The following is a 22,114-nucleotide window of genomic DNA, read 5'->3' as shown; positions in this document are numbered from 1 at the left end:
CGTTTTACTTGGCCATTCAACCCCCTGTCATGGATATCTGGTCAGCACTCAACAGTGGCTCAGAGACTGGATCGGATGCCATCACATTTTTAAAGTTTTAAGACGGTGCAGAAAGATCGATTCATTCCAGGAATGATAATACAAGAAATAGGGGTTGGTTATTTTATAAACAAACTTTATTACAACGAAAGAAAACAATATATAAACTGTTACTTCAGCTCTAACACAGATTACACACAGTTTCTTAACCTCAACATATAGTTCCCATTAAACAACACTCATAATAACCATGCCACTCTCATACTGCAATTGTATAGGACATTTGTGAGGCCACACCTGGAGTAATGTGTGCAGTTTTGGTGTCCTTAACTGAGGAAGGATGTTCTTGTTATGGATGGAGTGTAGCGGTTTACCAGGTTGATTCCTGGATTCAGGATTAGGCATGGTAGATTCAGAAAGAATGTTCCTGATGGTGGAGGAGTCCAGAACTTGGGGTCATAGATTGAGGCTAATGGTTAAACTTTTCAGGACTGAGGTGAGGAGAAATTAGTTGAGAAAAAGTAGTTGAGGCTGAAATGTTATGTAATTTCAAGGAGGAATTAGATATAGCTCTTGGGGCTAAAGGGATCAAGGAATTATGGGGGGGGGGGGGGTGCGGGATCAGGTCATTGAACTAGATCAGCCATGATCATAATGAATGGCGGAGCAGGCTCGAAGGGCCGAATGGCCTCCTCCTGCTTCTAATATCTATGTTTCTATGCTACTTACACAGACAGGCTAAGGCAATACTTGCATTTAGTGAAGCACTTTTCTTTTGTTTGGGACATTTGTTCAGAACATATTTTCGAAGCCTGCCTCGGTGTTAACTTTTATGGCCTCTTTGATCGGTTTCCACAGCCTTCTCTCTGGAACTGTTCAGAACAGCATTTATAGAGAGAGGTTCCCCCCTCTCTCTATGCTCCACCCACTCCCTCAACAAATGTTCTGCCCTGAGGTGGCCAGACTTGAATCCAACATTGTTATCTTGGCTGATTGTCCACTCCTGGTTATACAAAAGAACAGAGCTATGCCATTTATATGTAACTGATCTTCCATTGACTTACAAATCGATCCTCAGACTCTGTGATGGGCTGATGGCTGGTCAAATAAGTTTGTTCCGAATGACAATGGATCTTCAGTGGATCATCCTGGCCTAACCGGGGCATCCTGTGTATTCCCACTAAAGAGGTTAAGTCTGAATGGGGCAAGAGGCTGTAGGCGTACCCCTCTGATTCAGCTGCTTGCAGTCTTTTCCTTCAGTTTAACCCCTGAATTACCTGCTACATCTTGGGCCCCATTTCTGGACCCACGTCCCTAATATCTCTCCATCATGGCACCCCTTACGTTCCAAGGAACCAGCCAGACTGGAGGCCGTCTACCCCCCCACCACCCCCTCCTACCGTATCTAGAGTTAGCCATTCCCATCATGCGGGGTAACCCAGCAACTACCAGAGAGTGCCATCACGGGCCCACCCAAGATGACCACGAACCCTCTTCAGCACAGAAAAAAAAAAGTTGTGTTCGCTGTCAGAAAACTAACCCTCCACCAGCTCGCCTTCCACCACTACCACACCTACGTAAACCAATAAATAGCAACAAGATGAACAAAGGCCCAGATCCTCCCTCCCCATGGGTTAAAGGGATATGGAGAGCAGGCAGGGAGGTGGATTTCAGACCATGAATAGATCAGCCATGATTTGATTGAATGGCAGGCTCGAATGGCTGAATTCCATACTTGTACTTTGTACTCCTAATTCCTATGTTCTCACCTCTAAACCCAAACAAAATGTTAACAGAAATCCTAAGCTCATCATAAAACTCCCCAAATGTAATGAGTGCAGTTAACACCCCCCCCCCCCCCCCCCCACCCCCAAACAGCCCGCATTCTGCTTCTTTTAACTAACTGTACAGCTAGCAGGACGGTCCCCACTCAGAGTACAAATGGAACAAATAACCATACCACCATCCAGTCCCCCACCCAAATTTAATAGATTATAAAATTAAAAAAGAAAAAAGAACAATGCCCATCCCATAAATGTACAACAAAAATACAAACTCCAAAATGCTCAGAAAAACCCCACTAAATCCCCAAAATGCCCTTTGCCCAAACAGAGATGTCACAATAAATACAATTCACATTTCACCCAACCTAAACCCATGCTTCTTCACAAATGCATCTGCCTCCTCTGGCACATCAAAATAGTGGTCTGTCGAATCGTAAGACACTCGGAGGCGTGCAGGATATACCACAACAAATCAAACATTGTTCCTGTACAATGCAGCCTTGGCCTTGTTGAATACCATGTGACACTAATAAAGATGATTATTATTATACAGCACTCCTCTTAGCCAGTTCCACTTCCACATCCTGGTAGAGCCTAATGGCATGGCCCTCCAATTTATTGTCCCACCCTCCCATATATAGTTCCGATGGTACTTTGCTCTCCACAGGACTCGCTTCCTCTCCAGGTAACTATGCAACTCCACGATGATCACCCGCAATGGTTCACCAGAATGGGGCTTTTGCCTGAGTGACCTGTGGGCTGGGGAGGGGTTGTCATTCTACCCTGCCTCACCATCTTCCCAAACTTCTGCGACATATATTCCTTTGGATTCTGGCCTTCATGATTCTCAAGTTCTGCCTTCTGAAGCGATTCTCCAAATCATCCACCTTGGCCCTCAGCGCCTTGTCATTCCCGGCCATCCTTGCCATCTCAGCTTCCAAGGTGACGATCTGGTCACTCTGCCTCGAGAGGGCCACCTCCACACGCTATATCACTGAGCCTTGCAATTTTACCATCTGGTCCATTTTCACCAAGGCCAGTTCTGTTGAGGTCCTCAGAAACAGCCTGCTGTAACTTCTTAAGCTCCACCGCCAAGATGCCTGTCAGCATTTCGGCTGTCAGCGGAGTAGCCAAAATCTCAGCAGGAGCCTCCACCATTTTTCTCAGCAGACGGGTCTGACGATTCTTTACTTGCCTGCTTTAGTACTTTTTGGGAATTCCTTTTACGTGGGAACCATATCCCATCAAACTAATAAAGTTTGCCCCAAAATTATCCCCAATAAAAGGGGTGAAAGGGCCAAAATCAAAGTCCTCTGGCAAGAGCCAACTCATGTGTGACTGCTCTCTGCATGTCACCACCGTTAAGTCTCAGAAGACTAAAATAAGTTAATTACAATACTTTATTTTCAAAACATTAAGTAAAATTATTCAAAAGGTTCGTTAAATTTATCCATTGAATTGCCCTTTGATGGTTTTAGCTTCTTTATTAAAATGTTTCTTTGAAGGCCTCAGCTGTCTCAAGCTCTTGATTGTGGATATTTTGTCTGGTTACGGTTAAAACAGATAAGAGTCACATTCGCATATTGAGTAGACGTAAATTGCATAATTGTCCAGAATTCACCTTTGCTATAAAGGTAGTTGTGAAACAAACTAGGTGTTGAATTTTCAAAGAGTTTATTTGAGGGTGACACGGTAGCACAGTGTTAGCACTGTTGCTTCGCAGCACCAGGATTCCAGGTTCGATTCCCAGCTTGGGTCGCTGTCTGTGCGGAGTCCGCACGTTCTCCCTGTGTCTGCGCGGGTTTCCTCTGGATGCTCCAGTTTCCTCCCACAAGTCCTGAAAAACGTGCTGTTAGGTGAATTGGACATTCTGAATTCTCCCTCAGTGTAACCGAACAGGTGCCGTAGTGTGGCGACGAGAGGATTTTCACAGTAACTTCATTGTAGTGTTAATGTAAGCCTACTTGTAACAATAATAAAGATTATTACTTTGTATGAATTTACATAAATGTTAAAATTGTGATTTTCTATTATGAACACATCGCCAAATAACAAAAGCAGAACATGTGGATTGAAACAACTGTTACCATGAGGGAGATAGGTGTAGGAAACCAAACAGCTTTTTGTGCCAATTTTATCGAAGGGTGGAAAATAAGTGATTTATAATTGACTATTGGATATTTGTATTCATAGTTTTTATATACTGCATTTAAAAAGAATATTTGTGATTGGTCGCTCTGATCCAGTGTATGACTGCCGGGGTGAATGGAGATGGCAACAATGGGGAAGCATGCACCAAATTCTTTCATTTGTATTGAATCCAGAACAGGATGGAAATGCAGCAGCAAAACAAACAAACATCAAAGCTAGCTCAGCGAAGAGTAAAAGATCCTCATAAATTGGAATTCCAGCAGCAGGTTAAATACAAAACTATGGCAACACAGTAAATTTTACAATTTTATTTTAAAAATGGCAGGGAGCTGCAGGCCTGTACGATGTCCAGTCAGAAGCAATGGAGAAATGGACTCTGGCCCAGGGAAAACTTAATTTCTTTCCGGAGCCTACTGCTACAGAAAAAAGTTGGGAAAACACCTGTGCATTGAAGCACAGTCGGAAGCTCAGAGGGTAACTACAGCAGGTGCAAATTGCCTCAGGTTAGAAAACATTACTGTAAAACCTGGAAGTGACAGAATAGCACAACAGTCAAAGCAGCCAGGTCTCATAGCATAGCCCATTACAACAGGATAATTCAATTGTAGCCGAACTCCAGCCATTGAGAAGAGCTCAATGACATAGGAATGTGGTATGAGCAGTGCTCCAGTGGAATACTAGAATCTTACAACACAGAAAGAGTCATTTGGCTCATTGTGCCTGTGCTGGCTTTTTGATAGAGCTACTTTGAGTTAATCCCATCCACTGCTCTTCTCCATAACTCGGCAAACATTCCTGTTCATAGTTTATGTCCAATTCCCTTTTGAAAGTTACTACTGATTACGCTTCCGCCACTCATTTTTCATCTCCAGCATCACTGGCCAGCAATTATTGCCCATCCCTAATTGCCCTTTCACGCAGTACATTCCAGGTCATAGCTCCTTGCTGTGTAACTAAATGTCACCTCACCTTCCCACTGGTTCTTCTGACAAGCATCTTAAAGCTGTGGCCTTTGGTTTCTGCCCTCCTGCCAGTGGAAACAGTTTCTCTTTTATGGACTCCAACAAAGCCCCACATAATTTTCAATACTGACCTCAAAGAACAATCCTAATTTCTCTTAACACACCGCGTAACAGAAGCCCCTCACCCCTTGTTTCATTCTGATTGATCTCTTCAACATCATCTTCAGGCCGTGGGAGCTTCATCAAATTGTGGTGTCAAGAGTTGGGTGCAATACTCTAGCTGAATCCGAGCCAATGATTTATTGAAGATTTAGTTCAGGCTTGTCACGGGCCGCACATGGCCCAGAAAGCCTCCAATGGGGCAGTTTTCAAAATTCAGGTAAGTGGAGTGGAAATTTCTGAAAGATACTGCTCCTCCAATCATGGGAGACTGTTCCTCTGCCACCTTTGCTGCTGCACATGAGCAATGGGTGTGGGATGTTCATTGGTGTGTTACATTTACTTTTTTGATGAGAATCAGTTATCACTGTTAGGATGTCGAACCGGACTCCAATTTTCTGTCAGGGCACCGAGTTAGAAACTGCAACAATTTGCAATTTGTAAAGCTGTGAGGAAAGGGTACATCACCCCAGGAGTGATGGCTCTGACCAATAGGTATCCTTTATCTTAAAACAGACTTTAATTTAAACATAGAATCAATCACATTATTAAAGAAAGAGCTTTACAATTAACAATTAAACAGTTTTTAAATTGAAGGAAAAAAAATACTCACTATCTAGACCTGCTAGTATATATATCCCAACTAAGTAAATCAATACAGCTCAAAATCCACTCATAACTAACGTTAGCAATGTGCAGGCTCAGGAACAACCTGAAAATCCTTCTGTCTTGTCAGACTCAAATCCTACTCTGGCAAAACTGCCAAAAACTACATACAGACCTGGCTGGTCCCATTAATTACATCATCTCTATCTCACTAAGATGTCCCATGACCTGATTAGCTAGGACTAAACACCATCCCTCATTAATGATCTACACCCCAGGGAACCCCGTTTCTATCAATGATACTCCATTTGCCATCTATATGTAAACAAGTATATGGTTATAAACAATGATTACCTCACTTTTACAACACCTTATTTCAGCTTTAGTAGACATACTGATCGTGTATTTGAATCCCGGGTTTTTAATAACATTACATCAGAATTTTTGTTAACAATTTCCTACATTCATCACATCACATTTGTCAAATGGATAATATATTATTACTTACCATTCATTCCCACAGTTGTATCTTCCTTTTCTGATGCCCAATTCTGTTTTCCATTTATCCATACGTGCTGATTAACCCCTTGGGTAGCTAACAGATCCAACATAACAGTCTTGTCTTCAACATTACTAACATCAGGCAGACTGCCAAAGCGTAGCTCACAATATTTGGATGCATGCTCCCATTTTAATGACATATTCATATATTCATAAATGTAGTATGATGACTGAAAGATTGGTGAATTACTGAAAGCTGTTAAAGTGGAAAGTAAATACAGTTAACAGCCAAACACTTATACTTAAATATATTATCTTTATATAATGGCCCACATGAGTTATTTACAATGGTAACCATCCACACAAGTTAGCTGCCTCCCTGATTATCTATCAGAATCAAATCAAATTTGTATTCCACATTTGTTTCTTGGTGAATTGAAAAAAAGTCACATAATGTTCTGTTTTCTATTTGTACTGTTCTTCTCTTCGTGCCTGTCAAGGTTGTGTCACGATGAATGCAAGTCCAAATCTCGGGGACTCAATTATCCCCCATTTAAAAATTCAGAATTAACAAAAATCCTTCATAATAAAAACTAAATTATTTTACTACCAAAAGGTCAACCCTCAATTTATTATGGTGGGTAATGATGGTTTAATCATTTTAATTTAATACATTAAATATTTAAGCAGAAAAATACAGCCACACCTTGCTCGCCAAATTATATCCCAATTACTAAGCATGAAGGAAATTTATGACACGCTATAAGAAAGGTATTTATGCAGCAAACAACAAATTTAGTAATATTTTAATTTGATCACTCACATTAAACACTCACATCTCCATGATTCAATCATATTTTAACATGAAATTACACTCAGATCTATGAGGTCCATTGATTTATAATTTCATCTTGTTAAACAAATGATGAAGATGGCAAACAACCACATCAGGAGAAGAGAATGGCATAATGAGAAGCAAAAACATAATTTTTTTTATCAATATCACTCCCACAGATGCTCTTTGAGTAAAACACAGTAGTAGGTTAGGCCATTTGAAGGAGCACAAATGCATATGTGAATGGTTACTTCCACGTCATTTCCCATTTCTCTTTGGATCTGACATATATGTAAGTTATAATGGAGAAAAAAGTACAACACAAAAGTTTTTTTTGTCCAGTTACGTTATGCAGTATCTAAGTGTTATGTTATGTTATCTGTTGTCAGAAAATCTCCACAGTAGTACCCTTTTAACGAAAAACAGTTTAATAACCCACAATTTCTGTCCATATGTGTTTAAGCAGAGTGCTGATGACATCCTGAAGGAATCTGAATGGAGAGGTTAAATAGGGCCGAGTTAAATCCAACGAAGTAAAGCATTCAAACTGGACACCTAGTTATCATGGAACCCCCTCGAAGTTATCCACCGTTATAACCACTGTGGCTTGAGTAGAATCGAGTCTCTCGTTTCACCATGCTCCTCAGCAGAATATACATTTGGAATGGAAATACTAACACCCGCATCAAAACGTAAGGGAAAACATTAATCGTCTAATTATTTTAACAGTATTTTTTAAAGACCACCCAGACAGCGTGATAACCTTTTGACTCAAACTCGCATTTGCTACATATACATCTTCGGTCACCGCTACTGCGTCACACCTTGGGAAAGATACAAGTTGCCTGCGTTACAAAATATCCATTCTTACCCCGTGAATGGGTTTCGTCCAAATGACAGACCTGCAGAAATAAAGTGGATGATAGAAATAAATACACATCAGGACCGTATTTTAAGCTGACCGAAAACGCCATTCCATTTTATTACGAGAGATTCACGATTCTTTTTTTAAATAAAAATAATACTTTAGCGAACTGTATCCCACTTGCGATAAGATCCAATGATTGCCGTCAGTCTTCTTGAAAATCGGAACCAGTGTGCAACAGGAACAAACTTACCAGAAGCGCGGAGCAGAACCAAACTCTTGTCACGGCCCCACGCATTGTTCTTTCTTCAACCCCCTGTAACAATCAAAGATTTTAGAAGTCACATAAAAAGAAACTGAAGGCAGAAGATAAAAGTGTGCCCCTCTATTCCGGCAACAACTAAATGGTGCCGTCGGGCAGCAAGAAGCCTAATGAACTCGGATGATGTTTTCGCCAGTGGCCGACGCAGATACATCAAGTAAACTTACCTCATTAGGGATTCACAAACGTATCCATGCAGTGAAGTTACCGATGCATACATACAATACCAACATGCTCACATACAATTGAGGTTTTTAAAACAAAGAAAAAACGATCCTACTACATTAATAGAAGCGTTAATGCCGAAGGGAGGTGAAGCTGTGAAACCAATTTGTTTGGGGGGGGGGGGGGGGGGTACATTAGGCTGTGGCTTGTTTTGCCTGAGCGAGTTTGCATGGGAAGATGGCTCCATCGTTGTCAGGGTGGAGCGAACCTTTCCATTCAGGTATGGACCTGCAAATGACCGCCTCTCATTGCACGGCGCATCGCAGCAAAGGGCAGGATTTATTTCTATTTTATTTTTAAATCTGCAATTACTTCTAAATGATCGGATTCGAGTGGAAAGCTTAACCGGTCTCGAAAAAAAAAAGCTCAAACCCTTACTCCAAATATATAATCCTCCTCTCTAACGGACGCTGGCTCCTTTCCTTCAATGTAAACCTGATGAAAGTTGTGTCTCTTATTCGCCTTGTGCCAAAGGCTCCCCCACCCACCAACCACAATATTGTGAAGAAAAAGCTCTTCAACTTTTCTTATGGTAATGAGGTATCTTGTTTTCACTACCGTCCGAGGAGGAGACGAGGCCTTGCCCCCCCCCCCCCCCCCCCCGGCCTGAAAACGTCGCTGCTGGTCCATTTACCTCACCAAATTTAGCTGTTTCTCCCTCCCCCTTGCATCTGCTATTCGTATGTAAAACGGGCACAACTCACCTCAGTGTTTTGTGAGGGTGATTGGAAAGTGTGGGGAAGTTGTTTCTCCTGCAGGCAGCACTGGTGTGGACTGTCAGCCAGGGCTCCACTCTCATTGGTAGGTGCACATTTTTTGAGGCAAAAGTTCAACCTGCAACAAGAATAAATCGTCCAGGGTTTTCAGAAAGACTTGGCTGAGCTATAGTTAGAATTGGTTCCCTTTTATTGCCAACGAAGTGGGAGGGGGAGGGGGGAGGCTCAAAACCGAAAGCCATCAAATTCAAGATGTGAGAATGACAGGAGCAAGGGGGCAGCTGAAAAGGGATCTTGTCCATAAAAACACAAGGGCCTGTTTAAGAAATTCTGCATGATTAAGTGATCGGTCCTGTATTTTCTTTCCATTTCCTGTTACGATTACTGCTCTTCCAAAAAAATTGTATCTGTATTTTAAAGAGAGGGGGGGGGAAGAGAAAAGTCAATTTTGAAAGGCCAAAAAACCCAAAATGCTGAAATAGTCGGAACACAGGTAGGTGACAAGCAAAAGCTTGGGTTACTTAAAAACGGAATTAGGGTGTCTTATTGCAAATTTAGTGTCAGTGGGGGGTGGGTTATTGATCGTCAGAGATGAAAAATAATCAGCATGAGGTGAGATTTGAGATACTAGGACCGAATCCACTGGCAAAGGGATGGTCAAGAGGAGATTTAATAAAGGCCTTTAAAATTATGAAAGGATTTGATAGGGTGGATGTGTGGTGAATCAGAGACACAGGTCACACAGTGCGTCTGAGTTGCTTCTGCAATGTGCACTTTGACATGCATGTTGCAGTCTGGCACTATGGAGAGTGATGGTGGAGGCTCCAAATGTCCTTCCATCACTTAGCTGACCAGAAATCACTCCCGTACTTACCGCCTGCTATTTATTGGATGAATAGGGAAAGTATGTTTCCTTTTGTTGGGGAGTGAGTGACAAATTTAATAATAACAATAATAATAATCTTTATTCTCACAAACAGGCGCACATTAGCACTGAAATGAAGTTACTGTGAAAAGCCCCTAGTCGCCAAATTCCGGCACCTGCTCAGGTACAAGGAGGGAGAATTCAGAATGTCCAAATTACCTGACAGCAAGACTTTTGGGAGGAAACCAGAGCACCCGGAGGAAACCAACGAACACACAGGGAGAACGTGCAGACTCCACACAGACAGTGACCAAAGCCGGAATCAAACCTGGGACCCTGGAGCTGTGAAGCAATAATGCTAACCACTGTGCTACCGTGCTGCCCTAAGACTGTCACCAAGAGAATGAGGGAAGAGGTTGGAGACTAGTTCCTGAAAGCATGGACTGCTTCCCCCACAGAGACTCAAAAATTAGAGAATGGTTACAGCACTGGTTACATCAATGGTTACAGAGAATGGGCTGCACGGTAGCACAGTGGTTATCACATTTGCTTCACAGCTCCAGGGTGAAGCATGGAATGTAAATCCATTGCATTGTCACGTTTGTGCCTCAAGGCAAAAAAAAGTTAACTTCCCTGATAAACTTGCACTTAATTTGAACTGAACGTTAACCTTATGACCAAAATATATGAGATTACATACCACAAGACGAACAATGAAGGCTTGCACCTTTGGGGTAGAAAATATTAAACACAGTTCACCATCTTTTCCAGATCCTTTGCAATCTATAGAAACTATATACTGATGGATCATGAAGCTCAGGCTAAAATCAGTTACCTAAGTAATTAATTAGAAAACAATTATACAGAAGAATAAATTGGCAGATAAGCATAAATATGGGGCCTCATTAACATTGCACAACATTATCCAAAACAGGAAAAGCTCTGTTATTTAGCAGTTCATGGATGCAGAACCCTATTTAGTTCATAAAGTACCCTTTCTTACTTCTCTAAGGAAACAAGTCTTTTCTTTTTAAATTTAGGAACAAGTCCTGTAATGTGTTACAGACTGATTTTCAAAGTACAATTTTGTCCCAGTTCAAGCAACACTGAACGAGCAGCTGCTCTGTCACCAGATCGTGATTCATGCTGCCGTCTGCCGACTCAAGCAGTAAAAGTACAAGTTGGCATAGTTTACACTGGTCAGCATCATCATCATGAGCTACAGAGCTGGCTGTTCAGTGCACTCATAGGTTAGTTACATGGGCCATTTTGTGTCACCTCAAAGCAGTGTTTGGCATCTTCTAAGATGAAACTGCAGGGCCTACATTAACAGGTCAGAATAACATTTGTTCACAGAGTTGCATACTCCCTCTCAGGGCGTCTAGCCCAGACCACAGATTCCTTGGCAGCAGTACGTTAAAATGTTTGGTTTCTCACCAACAGTTTAATCAGTTTCAAAACTTCTAAGATCTTGAAATAAGACAATTTGGGACAAACTTCTGAAGAAAGAAATTAAATGAAAAAATGACAGTAAACCCTGATATTTACCAAGTATTTCACTAGCTATGGCTCATCAGCTGCCTGCTGGAACAAATGTTTTCTGAGGAACTTTTGTTCCTCAAAAGGAACCCAATTATGTTCCTTTTTTAAAAACCGAACTAAGGCAAATAAAGGTCACAATTAAATATAATTGTCAATTATGGTAGGGTTCAAATGCATCACTCTGATTGATTGTTCTGATATCATGTTTGCACCTGTGAAAGGGAGCAACTATCTAAGAGAGCGAGCTGTGCTAAACATCCTACACAATTAGATGTCTCTTCACAGCTGGGTACTGAATATTAAGAGCCTTTCTCAGGATTGGAATGTTGGGAAGTTGAAATCAAATTTTCCCTCTCTCTCTCAGGAGCACAAGACTGTTCAGTTGTTTTCAAATTGACTCCTTTTTAATGTGCCAGGATAGAGCGAGCAGGGCTTCCAGGATTTTGAACATCCCACCACTCAAGTTTACAGAATCACAGAATTGTTAGCTGCAGAAGGAGGCCATTCAGCCCATCTTGTCTCCAGACGGGCATCATGACTTAATGCCATTCTTCTGCCTTTTACCCGCACTCTTGCACATTGGGCTGGATTCTTCCGCCCTGCCCACTGGAAGAACACCATGGGTGAGACGCCAATGTTGGAATAATCTATTGACTTCGAGTGGGATTCTCCGGTCACCTGGGCGAACGTGCCGGAGAATCCCACCCATTTTCTCCATTCAAATAATCATCTGATGACTTCCTTTTTAAAAAAAATAATTTTTTTCTCCTTTTTCTTCCAAATTTACACCCACCCACAATAAACAATAAGCAGTAACGAATATAATATCGATCCCCATATCAACAACAATCCAATCCTCCCACCAGACAGCCAAACAGCAGCCCATATGTTAACATAAACAAATAACAAAAAGGAATCAGGAATCAACCATGGTCACCATTAACACATACAGTCTCTCCTCCAAACCCCCCCTAATGTTTGATGTAATCCAATTCTCAAAAGTGCATAATGAATAAGGCCCATGAATTATAGAACCCCTCCATCCTTCCCCTCAGTTCAAATTTGACCTTCTGAAGTGTCAAGAATTCCAACAGGTCACCCCGCCACGCCACGCCAGGGCACAGGGTGGAGAGATTGAACATACATAGAACATAGAACATTACAGAGTAGTACAGGCCCTTCGGCCCTCGATGTTGCGCCGACCTGTGAAACCACTCTAAAGCCCATCTACACTATTCCCTTATCATCCATATGTCTATCCAATGACCATTTGAATGCCCTTAGTGTTGGCGAGTCCACTACTGTTGCAGGCAGGTCATTCCACACCCTTACTACTCTCTGAGTAAAGAACCCACGTCTGACATCTGTTCTATATCTACCCTCAATTTAAAGCTATGTCCCCTCGTGCGAGACATCACCATCCGAGGAAAAAGGCTCTCACTGTCCACCCTATCTAATCCTCTGATCATCTTGTATGCCTCAATTAAGTCACCTCTTAACCTTCTCTCTAACGAAAACAGCCTCAGTTCCCTCAGCGTTCCCTCAAAATCTTCCCTCCATACCAGGCAACATTCTGGTAAATCTCCATCCCAGCAGGATCCGCCTTCGGGCGATCAACAAGGCGAAGGCTACAACATCTGCATCCGCACCCGCTTCCAACCCCGGCTGGTCCGACACCCCGAATATGGCCTGCCGAGGGCCCTGCTCCAGTTTCACATGCGCCACTTTAGAGATTACCCTAAAAATCTCCTTCCAGTAATCCTCCAGCTTTGGACAGGACAAAAACGTATGAACGTGGTTCGCAGGCCCGCTCCCCCCGCAACGTTCAAACACATCCCCTCAAAGAGCTGGCTCATCCTCGCTCTTGTGAGGTGCTCCCTATATACCACCTTCAACTGTATTAGCCCCAACCTCGCGCGAGGTGGAGACATTCACTCTCCGGAGCACCTCACACCAGAACCCCTCCTCCATATCCTCTCCCAACTCTTCCTCCCACTTCGCTTTGATCCCTTCCAGCGGTGCCTCCTCTCCCAAAATAGCCCCCTAAATGACCGACAATGCCTCCTTCATCTGATGCCTTCTTAAATGCCTTGCTTGAACCAGCCCCCACCTCACTTCCAGGCAGTGCATTCCAGACCCAAACCACTCACTGTGTGAAAAAGAAATTCTCCACATTTGCTTCTTTTGCAAATCACTTTAAATCTGTGCCCACTTGTTCTTGATCCTTATATGAGTGGGAACAGTTTCTTCCCCTCTACTCTGTCCAGCCCTCATGATTTTGAACACCTCTATCGAATCTCCTCTTCACCTTTTTCTCTGCAGGGAGAATAATCCCAACCTTTCTAATCTATCCTCATTACTCTCAGCAGCATTGTAGCACAGTGGTTAGCACAATTGTTTCACAGCTCCAGGGTCCCAGGTTTGATTCCCGGCTTGGGTCACTGTCTGTGCGGAGTCTGCACGTTCTCCCTGTGTCTGCATGGGTTTTCTCCGGGTGCTCCAGTTCCTCCCTCAGTCCAAAGATGTGCAGGTTAGGTGGATTGGCCATGCTAAATTGCCCTTAGTGTCCAAAATTGCCCTTAGTGTTGGGTGGGGTTACTGGGTTATGGAGATAGGGTGGAGATGTGGGCTTGGGTAGGGCACTCTTTCCAAGAGCCGGTGCAGACTTGATGGGCCGAATGGCCTCCTTCTGCACTGTAAATTCTATATCAAAGACTGGCTGTCAGTCAGTTAAAAACGGAACAAATTTTACATCACTGGAAAAGTTTTAATTATTTCTCTTGCCACCCAGTAATTTAGAACATTGTATCAGGTAGCTTGATAGAGTGAACTGACCAGCAATCACTCATATACAATTCTAATGTAGAGTGATTGGATTTAAAAGGAACAGCCACTAAAATAAAATGAAACAAAATATTATTTTGAATAAAGGTATTGTATAATATGGCAAGTTGCATTAATAAATATTAACAAAACTATTACTGTCCCATGATGTACAGTAAAAATATAAATAATTCTAATTTAGAGCCTTAGCTCTTCAATGCTGCGTCATTGTATTCAAAATATACTCCTTTGATATAGAATGGTATAGTGGAGGTAGAAGTTTAGTTGTCCATTGTCTTTATGTTTCCATCTATGTAGTGTATCACTTGTTGGTCCTTCATCAGGAGAGTATAAGTGTGTACTCCCTCTCAAGGTGTCATCCTTGGCTTAATGGCGGCACTCACACCTGTGAGTGCTGAAGCTTGTGGGTTCTAGTCTCATACCAGACAGCACTTAATCTAGGCTGACACTTCCATACTGCACTGAGGCAATGCTGTGCTTCAGAGGTGCTGTCTTTCAGATGAGGCACTAAACTGAGGCCCCTCTAAGGTGCCTCTATTTTGAATAAGAACAGGAAATCTCCTGATATACGGGCCGCTATCTATCCAACATCATTAAAACAGATAATTGGGTCAGTATCACATTGCTGTTGTGGTAACTTTCATTGCAGCTGTTTAAAAACACTTCATTGTCTTTGACGCATTCTAAAGTTGTGGAAGGTGCTATGTAAAAGCAAGTATTTCTTTCTCTGTACCTTGTCCGATGATACAAATTCGAATAAGAGCAAACAGTGCTCTGTCCAATATTTATCCCTCATTTAAGATCAGAAAAACAGATTATATGATCATTATCATACTGCTGGTGCTAGGAGTTTACTGTGCAGAATGTGGCAGCTTCGTTCCCTATGTTACGACAGTGATTACGCATCTAAAGTACTGCATTGGCTGTAAAGCATTTTGAGACCTCCGTTGGTTGTGAAGAGTGCTATATGGATGCAAATCTTCCTTCCTTCCTCTCTGCCTCCCATCCATCCATCTGTCCTTCCTTCCATTCCTCCGTCTGTCTGTCCTTGCTCATATTTAGTCACCGCTATCCAATCAATTCCTGTAAATTACACTTTCGCTCAACTTCCACCTTTTGAGAAATTACTTCAAAGATCACGATGGAATGAATAGTATGACCAAGGCAGCACATACTTAATATCAAGGCATTGAGTGTTATATCCCAGAAAACCAAGTGATGAAGGATATAACTGGACTCAGTTATATACACTTTACACTCTTTTATAAGTTTTTATTTACAGAGCTATCTCCCAACCCAACAGCCATAGTTTCAAGGTGTTCCTTACACAGGTTAATGCCTATAACCTATGTACAATTAAATATAACTAATATACAATTAACAGTGAGGAATTTGTACTTTTAGGTCTCACTACAATAGAAGAATTTAGTTACCTTATTGTAGATGTGAAAACATGCGACACTTGATTCTATTTTTTTTATTGTGCTGCCATACATGCCATAGAATTTTAAAAATGTAACATTTTGATGACATATTGTATTATTCAGGACCGACAAAAAGATTAGCTTAATCCAAGAGTTAGAATACATTTAAAAGCAACATAGCAACTCATTTTGTGTTCCTAGTGAATGCCAGTGAAGTATTTCTATCTCCATTTCTGAATATCAAATAAGAAATGTAAATTTTCACGGGCCACGTCCGCCCGGCAATCAGAGGATCCCACCCGAGGTCAATGGACTTCTCCATTGTCCGCCTCTCGCCCATGGCGTTCTTGCCGCGGGCGGGGTGGAAGAATCCAGCCCTTAGTCTTGGCATCAAGGTACAGAGATTGAAGCCGTCGTGTTTGGCACACGGTTTGTACCCTCACTACTAATTCCATGTCCCTTTCTGGATGAACTAAATTGTATACAATTTCTGCATCCTATTTGATCCCCAGGTTCTGAGCCTATACATGTTTCAGCACAAAATCCCCCTACTTTACTTCCACAGTTTTCCTGCCTCGGCCCATCTGTGGCTGAAATCTCATCCCTACATTTTCATTTCCAGGCTCAGCCAGCTTTCAGACACTGTCCTGACTGACTTCCAAACTGCCACCCTCTAAATTTCAGTTCATCCAAACCCGGCTGCCCATGCCCCATCCCTCATGACATTCCACTCACTTCTAACCTTTGCCTTTGCTGACGTTGGTTCGCTAACGCCTTCAATTTAGAATTCTCATTTTGTGTTAAAGCCCTTCATGGCCTTGCCCCTCCCCCTCTCTGCAACATCCAGCTGTCTCACCTTCTGTCCCAAACTGTCTGTTCGTCTGACACGGACCTTTTGTGCATGTCCCCTCCCTTCACACCACCATGACAGCCATGTCTTCAGCCACCAAGGTCCAATGCTCCTACCTGATCCCTTGTGCCAATCCACTCGCTCTCCCTCCATAAAACCCACTTTTCTCACTAGGCTTATGATCATCCCTCCTATTATTTTGTTTCGGCTTTGTGTCCATTTTGTACATATGGACATACAAATTAGGGGCAGGAGTCTCTCATTAAAACACCCTGGCATGTTTTTCCAGGTTAAAGACGCCATCTAAATGCAAGTTTTTTAAAATATCATTGGTACAGCACATTCAAGTAATGCTTCATTTAGGAAAACAAGCCCCAGAATATCAAACTTTGGTTATTTTAGAGTTTGGGGAGGAAGTGTTTTTTTCTCTGAAAAGATGATTGTAAACTTTTAGCACTTGTGATTGTACTTTTTTGTGATTGTAGATGATTGTACTTTTTAACAAAATAGTTTATGTATTCTGTCATTACATGACATATGATGTGCTGTAACCAATCCTGCTATTTTTTTGGAACAAACTAGATAAAGGCTTGAAGGCCTGAAGTTAATTCTGTTAAAATTCAATACTGATGTATTAAACATGTTCATATACAATTGGGAGGGTAAATCACTTCAGGTGCATTAGGGGGAAATTAAATGTAACACTTCTGTTCTTCCATTCCATTCTTGATGAAAACAAGGACCTTAAATAGATTCTAATAATAAAAAAAATGTTTCTGCCCACTTACAAGGTTCCAGGGTGAAATACATGGGTAGGAGTTTTGACTGCCATTTTCATAGAAAAATATAGTATGTTATGCCATCCCCTAACATGAAGCTTCTCTTGACATGGCTAAATACTCTCTAGCACTCTCCATGACAACCTATTAAATGCACATTTTATGTAGTGAGTCCTCTGGGACTGAAGCAAAAAAATAAATTCCAGCCTAAGGTGAATGAATATGGTTTCATTAATTGAGAAGTAGCCATAAATCATCGATTGTTATTGGGAAGGGGGCTAGTATATTCCACGTTTACAAGGTAGTGAACAATGGTGTGTATCCATGGTAAATGTTGATATTGCCTTTTCTTCCAGGGGAATAGCTTTCCCCAGTTAATGTTTGACAGTTCAGTTTAACCAGTGCTAAATTATTTAAGGTTGCACTCCACCCCCACAGCTGGGTGACTAATTTAGTTAGTTGCGGGAACCCTGGGTAAATGCCTATTGTTTTGATACATTCCAATCCCTCGGTTTGGTTGACTAATATCTCACTGCCTTTCTGTAAATTTCAATAATTCTTTCACTGAATGAAAGGTTCCATTGATGGCTGCGTCAACCTCTCTATTCATTAATGCCACCTCACAAGAAATCATGTCTCCAGCCTCTGACTGAAGCATGTATGGAACTAAAAGACATGATTAATAGTGATTTTTGGGGATGGTTTCAATCACTTTCTTCTTATCTCCTGCCTTTCCTTATTGAATTATAAGGGTAAAAATGTCACACTGGACTATTTTCCAGAGGGTGGCGACTACCCAAGAAGACAGAAAACAACGGAGTAGATTATTGCAGGGGGTAGGGGACATTGAGAATTATCCATCTTTGGTTGGTCTTTTTACTCCTATTTTCCTATGTTTCCTCCTTCACTGCAGATGTCATATGAACAAATTGATTCAAGCAGCAACAAGGTTCGACTTTGGAAGGTGGAATTTATGTACCCAGGTTACTTCTAACAGCAACGAGCAGTTTAAAAACAATTTCTAAAGGATGCACATAAGCTGCATCGAAACCAGTTTGATTTTTCAGTGCCTTTTGCAATTTTAATGCTTCTCATCAGTTCAAATTCTGAAAGTAGTGCGATGTTCCCTAGAACATCTTCACAAGAATGTTTCTGCATTATCTACTGCCTTATGAACCTTTGCTGAATAAAACGTCAAAGTACAATGGAGAGTGTCAAAATTAAAACGTTGGTAGTGACCATTATTTCTGTGGGTGCTGCATCAATTTATTAAAGATCTAAACCTAGTATTTCCATGTTCACAAAAATTCACAAAATTGGAATCAAAGAGTTGCTTTAATGCTTTGTACAGCCAATTAACAATAAACATTTAGTAGCATTATTTCAGTAAACTCCACACATTCTCCCGTACCCGGCGGGGCGGGGGGTCCTGGCGGGACGGAGTGGCGTGAACCACTCCGGCATCGGGCCCCCCCAAAGGTGCGGAATCCTCTGCACTTTCAGGGATTGAAATCCTCTGCCCTCCTTGGAGTGGTTGGCGCCCCGCCGGCCGGCGGGCTTCATCCCCGCGCATGCGCTGAGGGATTCACTTCCGCACCGGGAATGGTAGATGATCACGGCCTCCAGTGCGGAAGGAATAGAGTGCCCCCACGGCACAGGCCCGCCCACGGATCAGTGGGCCCCGACCGCGGGCCAGGCCACCATGGGGTCACCTCCCGAGGCCAAATCTCCCCGCGACCCCCCAAGAAACCCGGAGCCCGCCTGCGCTGCCAGGTCTCGCCGGTAAGGGACCAACTCTAATTTACGCCGGCGGGACCAGCATAGAATGGGCGGGTCTTCGCCCCATCGCGGGCTGGAGAATCTGGACAGCTCAGGGGCCCCTTGAGTCGCGCCGGACCCCGCCATTCTCCAAGGTGGGCAGCGCGACTCACGTTGGACCGGTTTTTGGGGGGTGGGAGGATGGCAGGGCGGGATTCATGCCTACCCCCATCGATTCTCCAACCCGGTGGGGGGTCGGAGAATCCCGCCCGCTGGACACTTCCTCTCGAATGCATCTGGAAAGCTGCACTGCTGTTCTAAAACTATTGCCTTTATAAAATTAAAATGAGAAGACAGTAAATTGTCAGAACCCACATGTCTGCTTTACAAGTTGCTATACAAAAGGGTCACAATTCACCGCTCGTTAAAACAAATATGGTCAAGAATTAAATACATTTGGATTATTTAGTTGCAAGATGCAAACAGTTGATAAGACGTTACCATTGATAGTTACGGTTCCTGTCCAGTAGAAAATAAAATATGTCTCTGAGTCAATGCCCTTCCTTAGTATTGTCAAACTAGATACAGATTTTAATATCTTTGAAAGGCCTTTGGGTTAAAAGGAGTTACGAAGGAGCATCTCATGGGCAGATTATCTCAGGAATTTGCATGGGGAGCTCTACTGCTTCTAACTTACTTACGTTTTGTGGGGAGATGGTATTACTGTCACTGAACTAGTAATCCAGAGGCTCAGGCTGGGGACATGGGTCTCACAACAGCAGATAGTAGAGTTTAAATTCAATTAATAAATATGTAATGACCGTTCTGTAATTGATTACGGTCGATTGTTGTAAAAGCCCATCTAGCTCACTAATGCCCTTTTAGGCAAGGCAGAAATCTGCCGCCCTTACCTGATCTGGCCTACATGTGACGGCAGTAATGTGGTTGACCTTTGCCTGAAAGGGACACTCAATTCAAGGGGCAATTAGCAATTAGGAATGCGCAAAAAATACTGGCCTTACCAGTGATGCCCACATTCCTTGAAAGAATTAAAAAAATAAATTACGGGTGGAATCTTACCACATTTTTTCAAAGTGTCAGGCTGCGATTGAGAAATGGTGTGTAGCTCTCCAGGTGCACAGACCAGTTTTCTCTCCAGGGCGTGAGGCTCTGAGTTTTTAAAAAAAGTGACTGGGTTGGAGTTTACGCCATCACTTTGGAGGGGCGAGGCATGATACAGCCGGCATGGCCGACTCTTCGTTCTAAGTTCACTTACTTCAACATGCCCCCCACATCTCCGCCTCCACCACAAAATCATTGGGTGCTCTCCTGCCCCAGCACAATCATCAAGGACTCCTGCAACCACCCCCAGCACAATTAGGGGGGCTCAATCCCCCGCCCCCCCCCCCCCCCCCCCCCCCCCGGCCCGGGAGCTATCCTTACCTTAGCGAACTCTGGGTATCTCCTCAATTGAATCTGTTTTTTAAATTGCCGTTGTAAGCCTCGCCAACGTGACGCCAAATCGGTGAGATTTGAATGTCCAGTGAGGGGGATCATGTGGTGGGGGACGATCTAATCATTTTAAAATTTATTTAAATCCATCAAAATGAGGTTCTCGCTTTTTGTGGGAGTGGACCTCATGACATTACCAGCGAGCAGCGTGGAAAATCGGGAATGGCTGGTTTAGCTGAATGGGCTAGACAGTGGGTTTGTAATGCAGAACAATGCCAGCAGTGGGTTCAATTCCTGTACCAGCTGAGAATTCTGAATTCTCCCTCTGTGTACCCGAACAGGTGCCGGAATGTGGCGACCAGGGGCTTTTCACAGTAACTTCATTGCAGTGTTAATGTAAGCCTACTTGTGACAACAAAATATTATTATTATACCTAAGTATTCAGTTGAAAGTGTTGGGGTGGTATGGTGGCAAAGTGTTTGACACTGTTGCCTCACAGCGCCAGGGGCCCAGGTTTGATTCTAACCATGGGTGGTTTGTGAAGTTTGCACTTTCTTCCTGAACCTGAGTATATTTCCTTCAGGTGATCCAGTTTCCTCCCACAGTCCAAAGATGTGCAGGTTAGGGGGATTGACCATCCTAAATTACTCCCTAGACTCCAAAGGTTAAGAGGTGATTGGGATAGGGTGGAGAAATGGGCTTGGTGGTGCTCAGGGTCGGCATAGGCTCGATGGGACAAATGGCCTCCTGTACTCTATGGATTCTATGATTTCTATGTCCTAGGGGCAGACTCATAGCTAAAATTGTCCTATCAATTGCAGGGCAGCACTAAGTATAGCCAAAAGAGTTGAATATGTCAAAAGAGATCATGATCAGCATTTGGTTCTTGCATCCAAGACTCATAGGACAACCAAAATCAGTCCAGAGAGCACCTTACACATGGAGAGACATTTCAGACACTTTATGTAAGGCAGTGGACAACTTGACCCCAAAACACCACAAGGAAATTTAGAGGAATTGTGAATGTCTGAAAGCCTAGTCGAAATGAAGGCTCTTGAGGAAGCTTTTGAATGCAGTAGAGAGGTGTTGAGGCAGAGGTATGAAGGAAGCATGTTTCACAAAATGAACTTATATGGAGTGGCTGAGACAGCAGCAAAACTAGGAGGCAGATCAGCGCCAGGGGCCCAGGTTTGATTCTAACCATGGGTGACTGTGTGGAGTTTGAACATTCTCCCTGTGCTTCTGTGCGTTTCCTCCGGGTGCTCCGGTTTCCTCCCACAGTCCAAAGATGTTCAGGTTAGATGGATTGGCCATATTAAATTGCTCCTTAGTGTCCAAAGATGTGTAGGTTATGCTAAGGGGTTATAGGGATAGGATGGAGGAGTGGACTTGGGTGGAGTGCTCAGGGTTGATGAGCCGAATGGCCTCCTTCTG

The 22,114-nt window shown here is 42.9% G+C and overlaps 1 protein-coding gene across 1 annotated transcript in view; it reads right to left on the bottom strand.

Annotated features, from left to right (window-relative positions):
* The window catches only part of adgrd2 (adhesion G protein-coupled receptor D2), a 221,947-nt gene extending 213,840 nt beyond the window's left edge, over positions 1-8,107 (bottom strand). The window contains exons 1-2 of the mRNA XM_038781796.1: positions 7,909-8,107; positions 6,210-6,458 (exon numbers count right to left, since the gene is read on the bottom strand). Coding sequence (XP_038637724.1) covers positions 6,210-6,458; positions 7,909-8,011 — 352 coding nt within the window. The 5' untranslated portion in view covers positions 8,012-8,107. The remainder of the gene's footprint in view (positions 1-6,209; positions 6,459-7,908) is intronic.
* Between the last annotated feature and the right edge of the window lie 14,007 nt (positions 8,108-22,114).

This window comes from Scyliorhinus canicula, chromosome 21, assembly GCF_902713615.1.
Source record: "Scyliorhinus canicula chromosome 21, sScyCan1.1, whole genome shotgun sequence".
NCBI lineage: Eukaryota > Metazoa > Chordata > Chondrichthyes > Carcharhiniformes > Scyliorhinidae > Scyliorhinus > Scyliorhinus canicula.
This window is presented reverse-complemented; position numbering and strand designations above follow the sequence as displayed.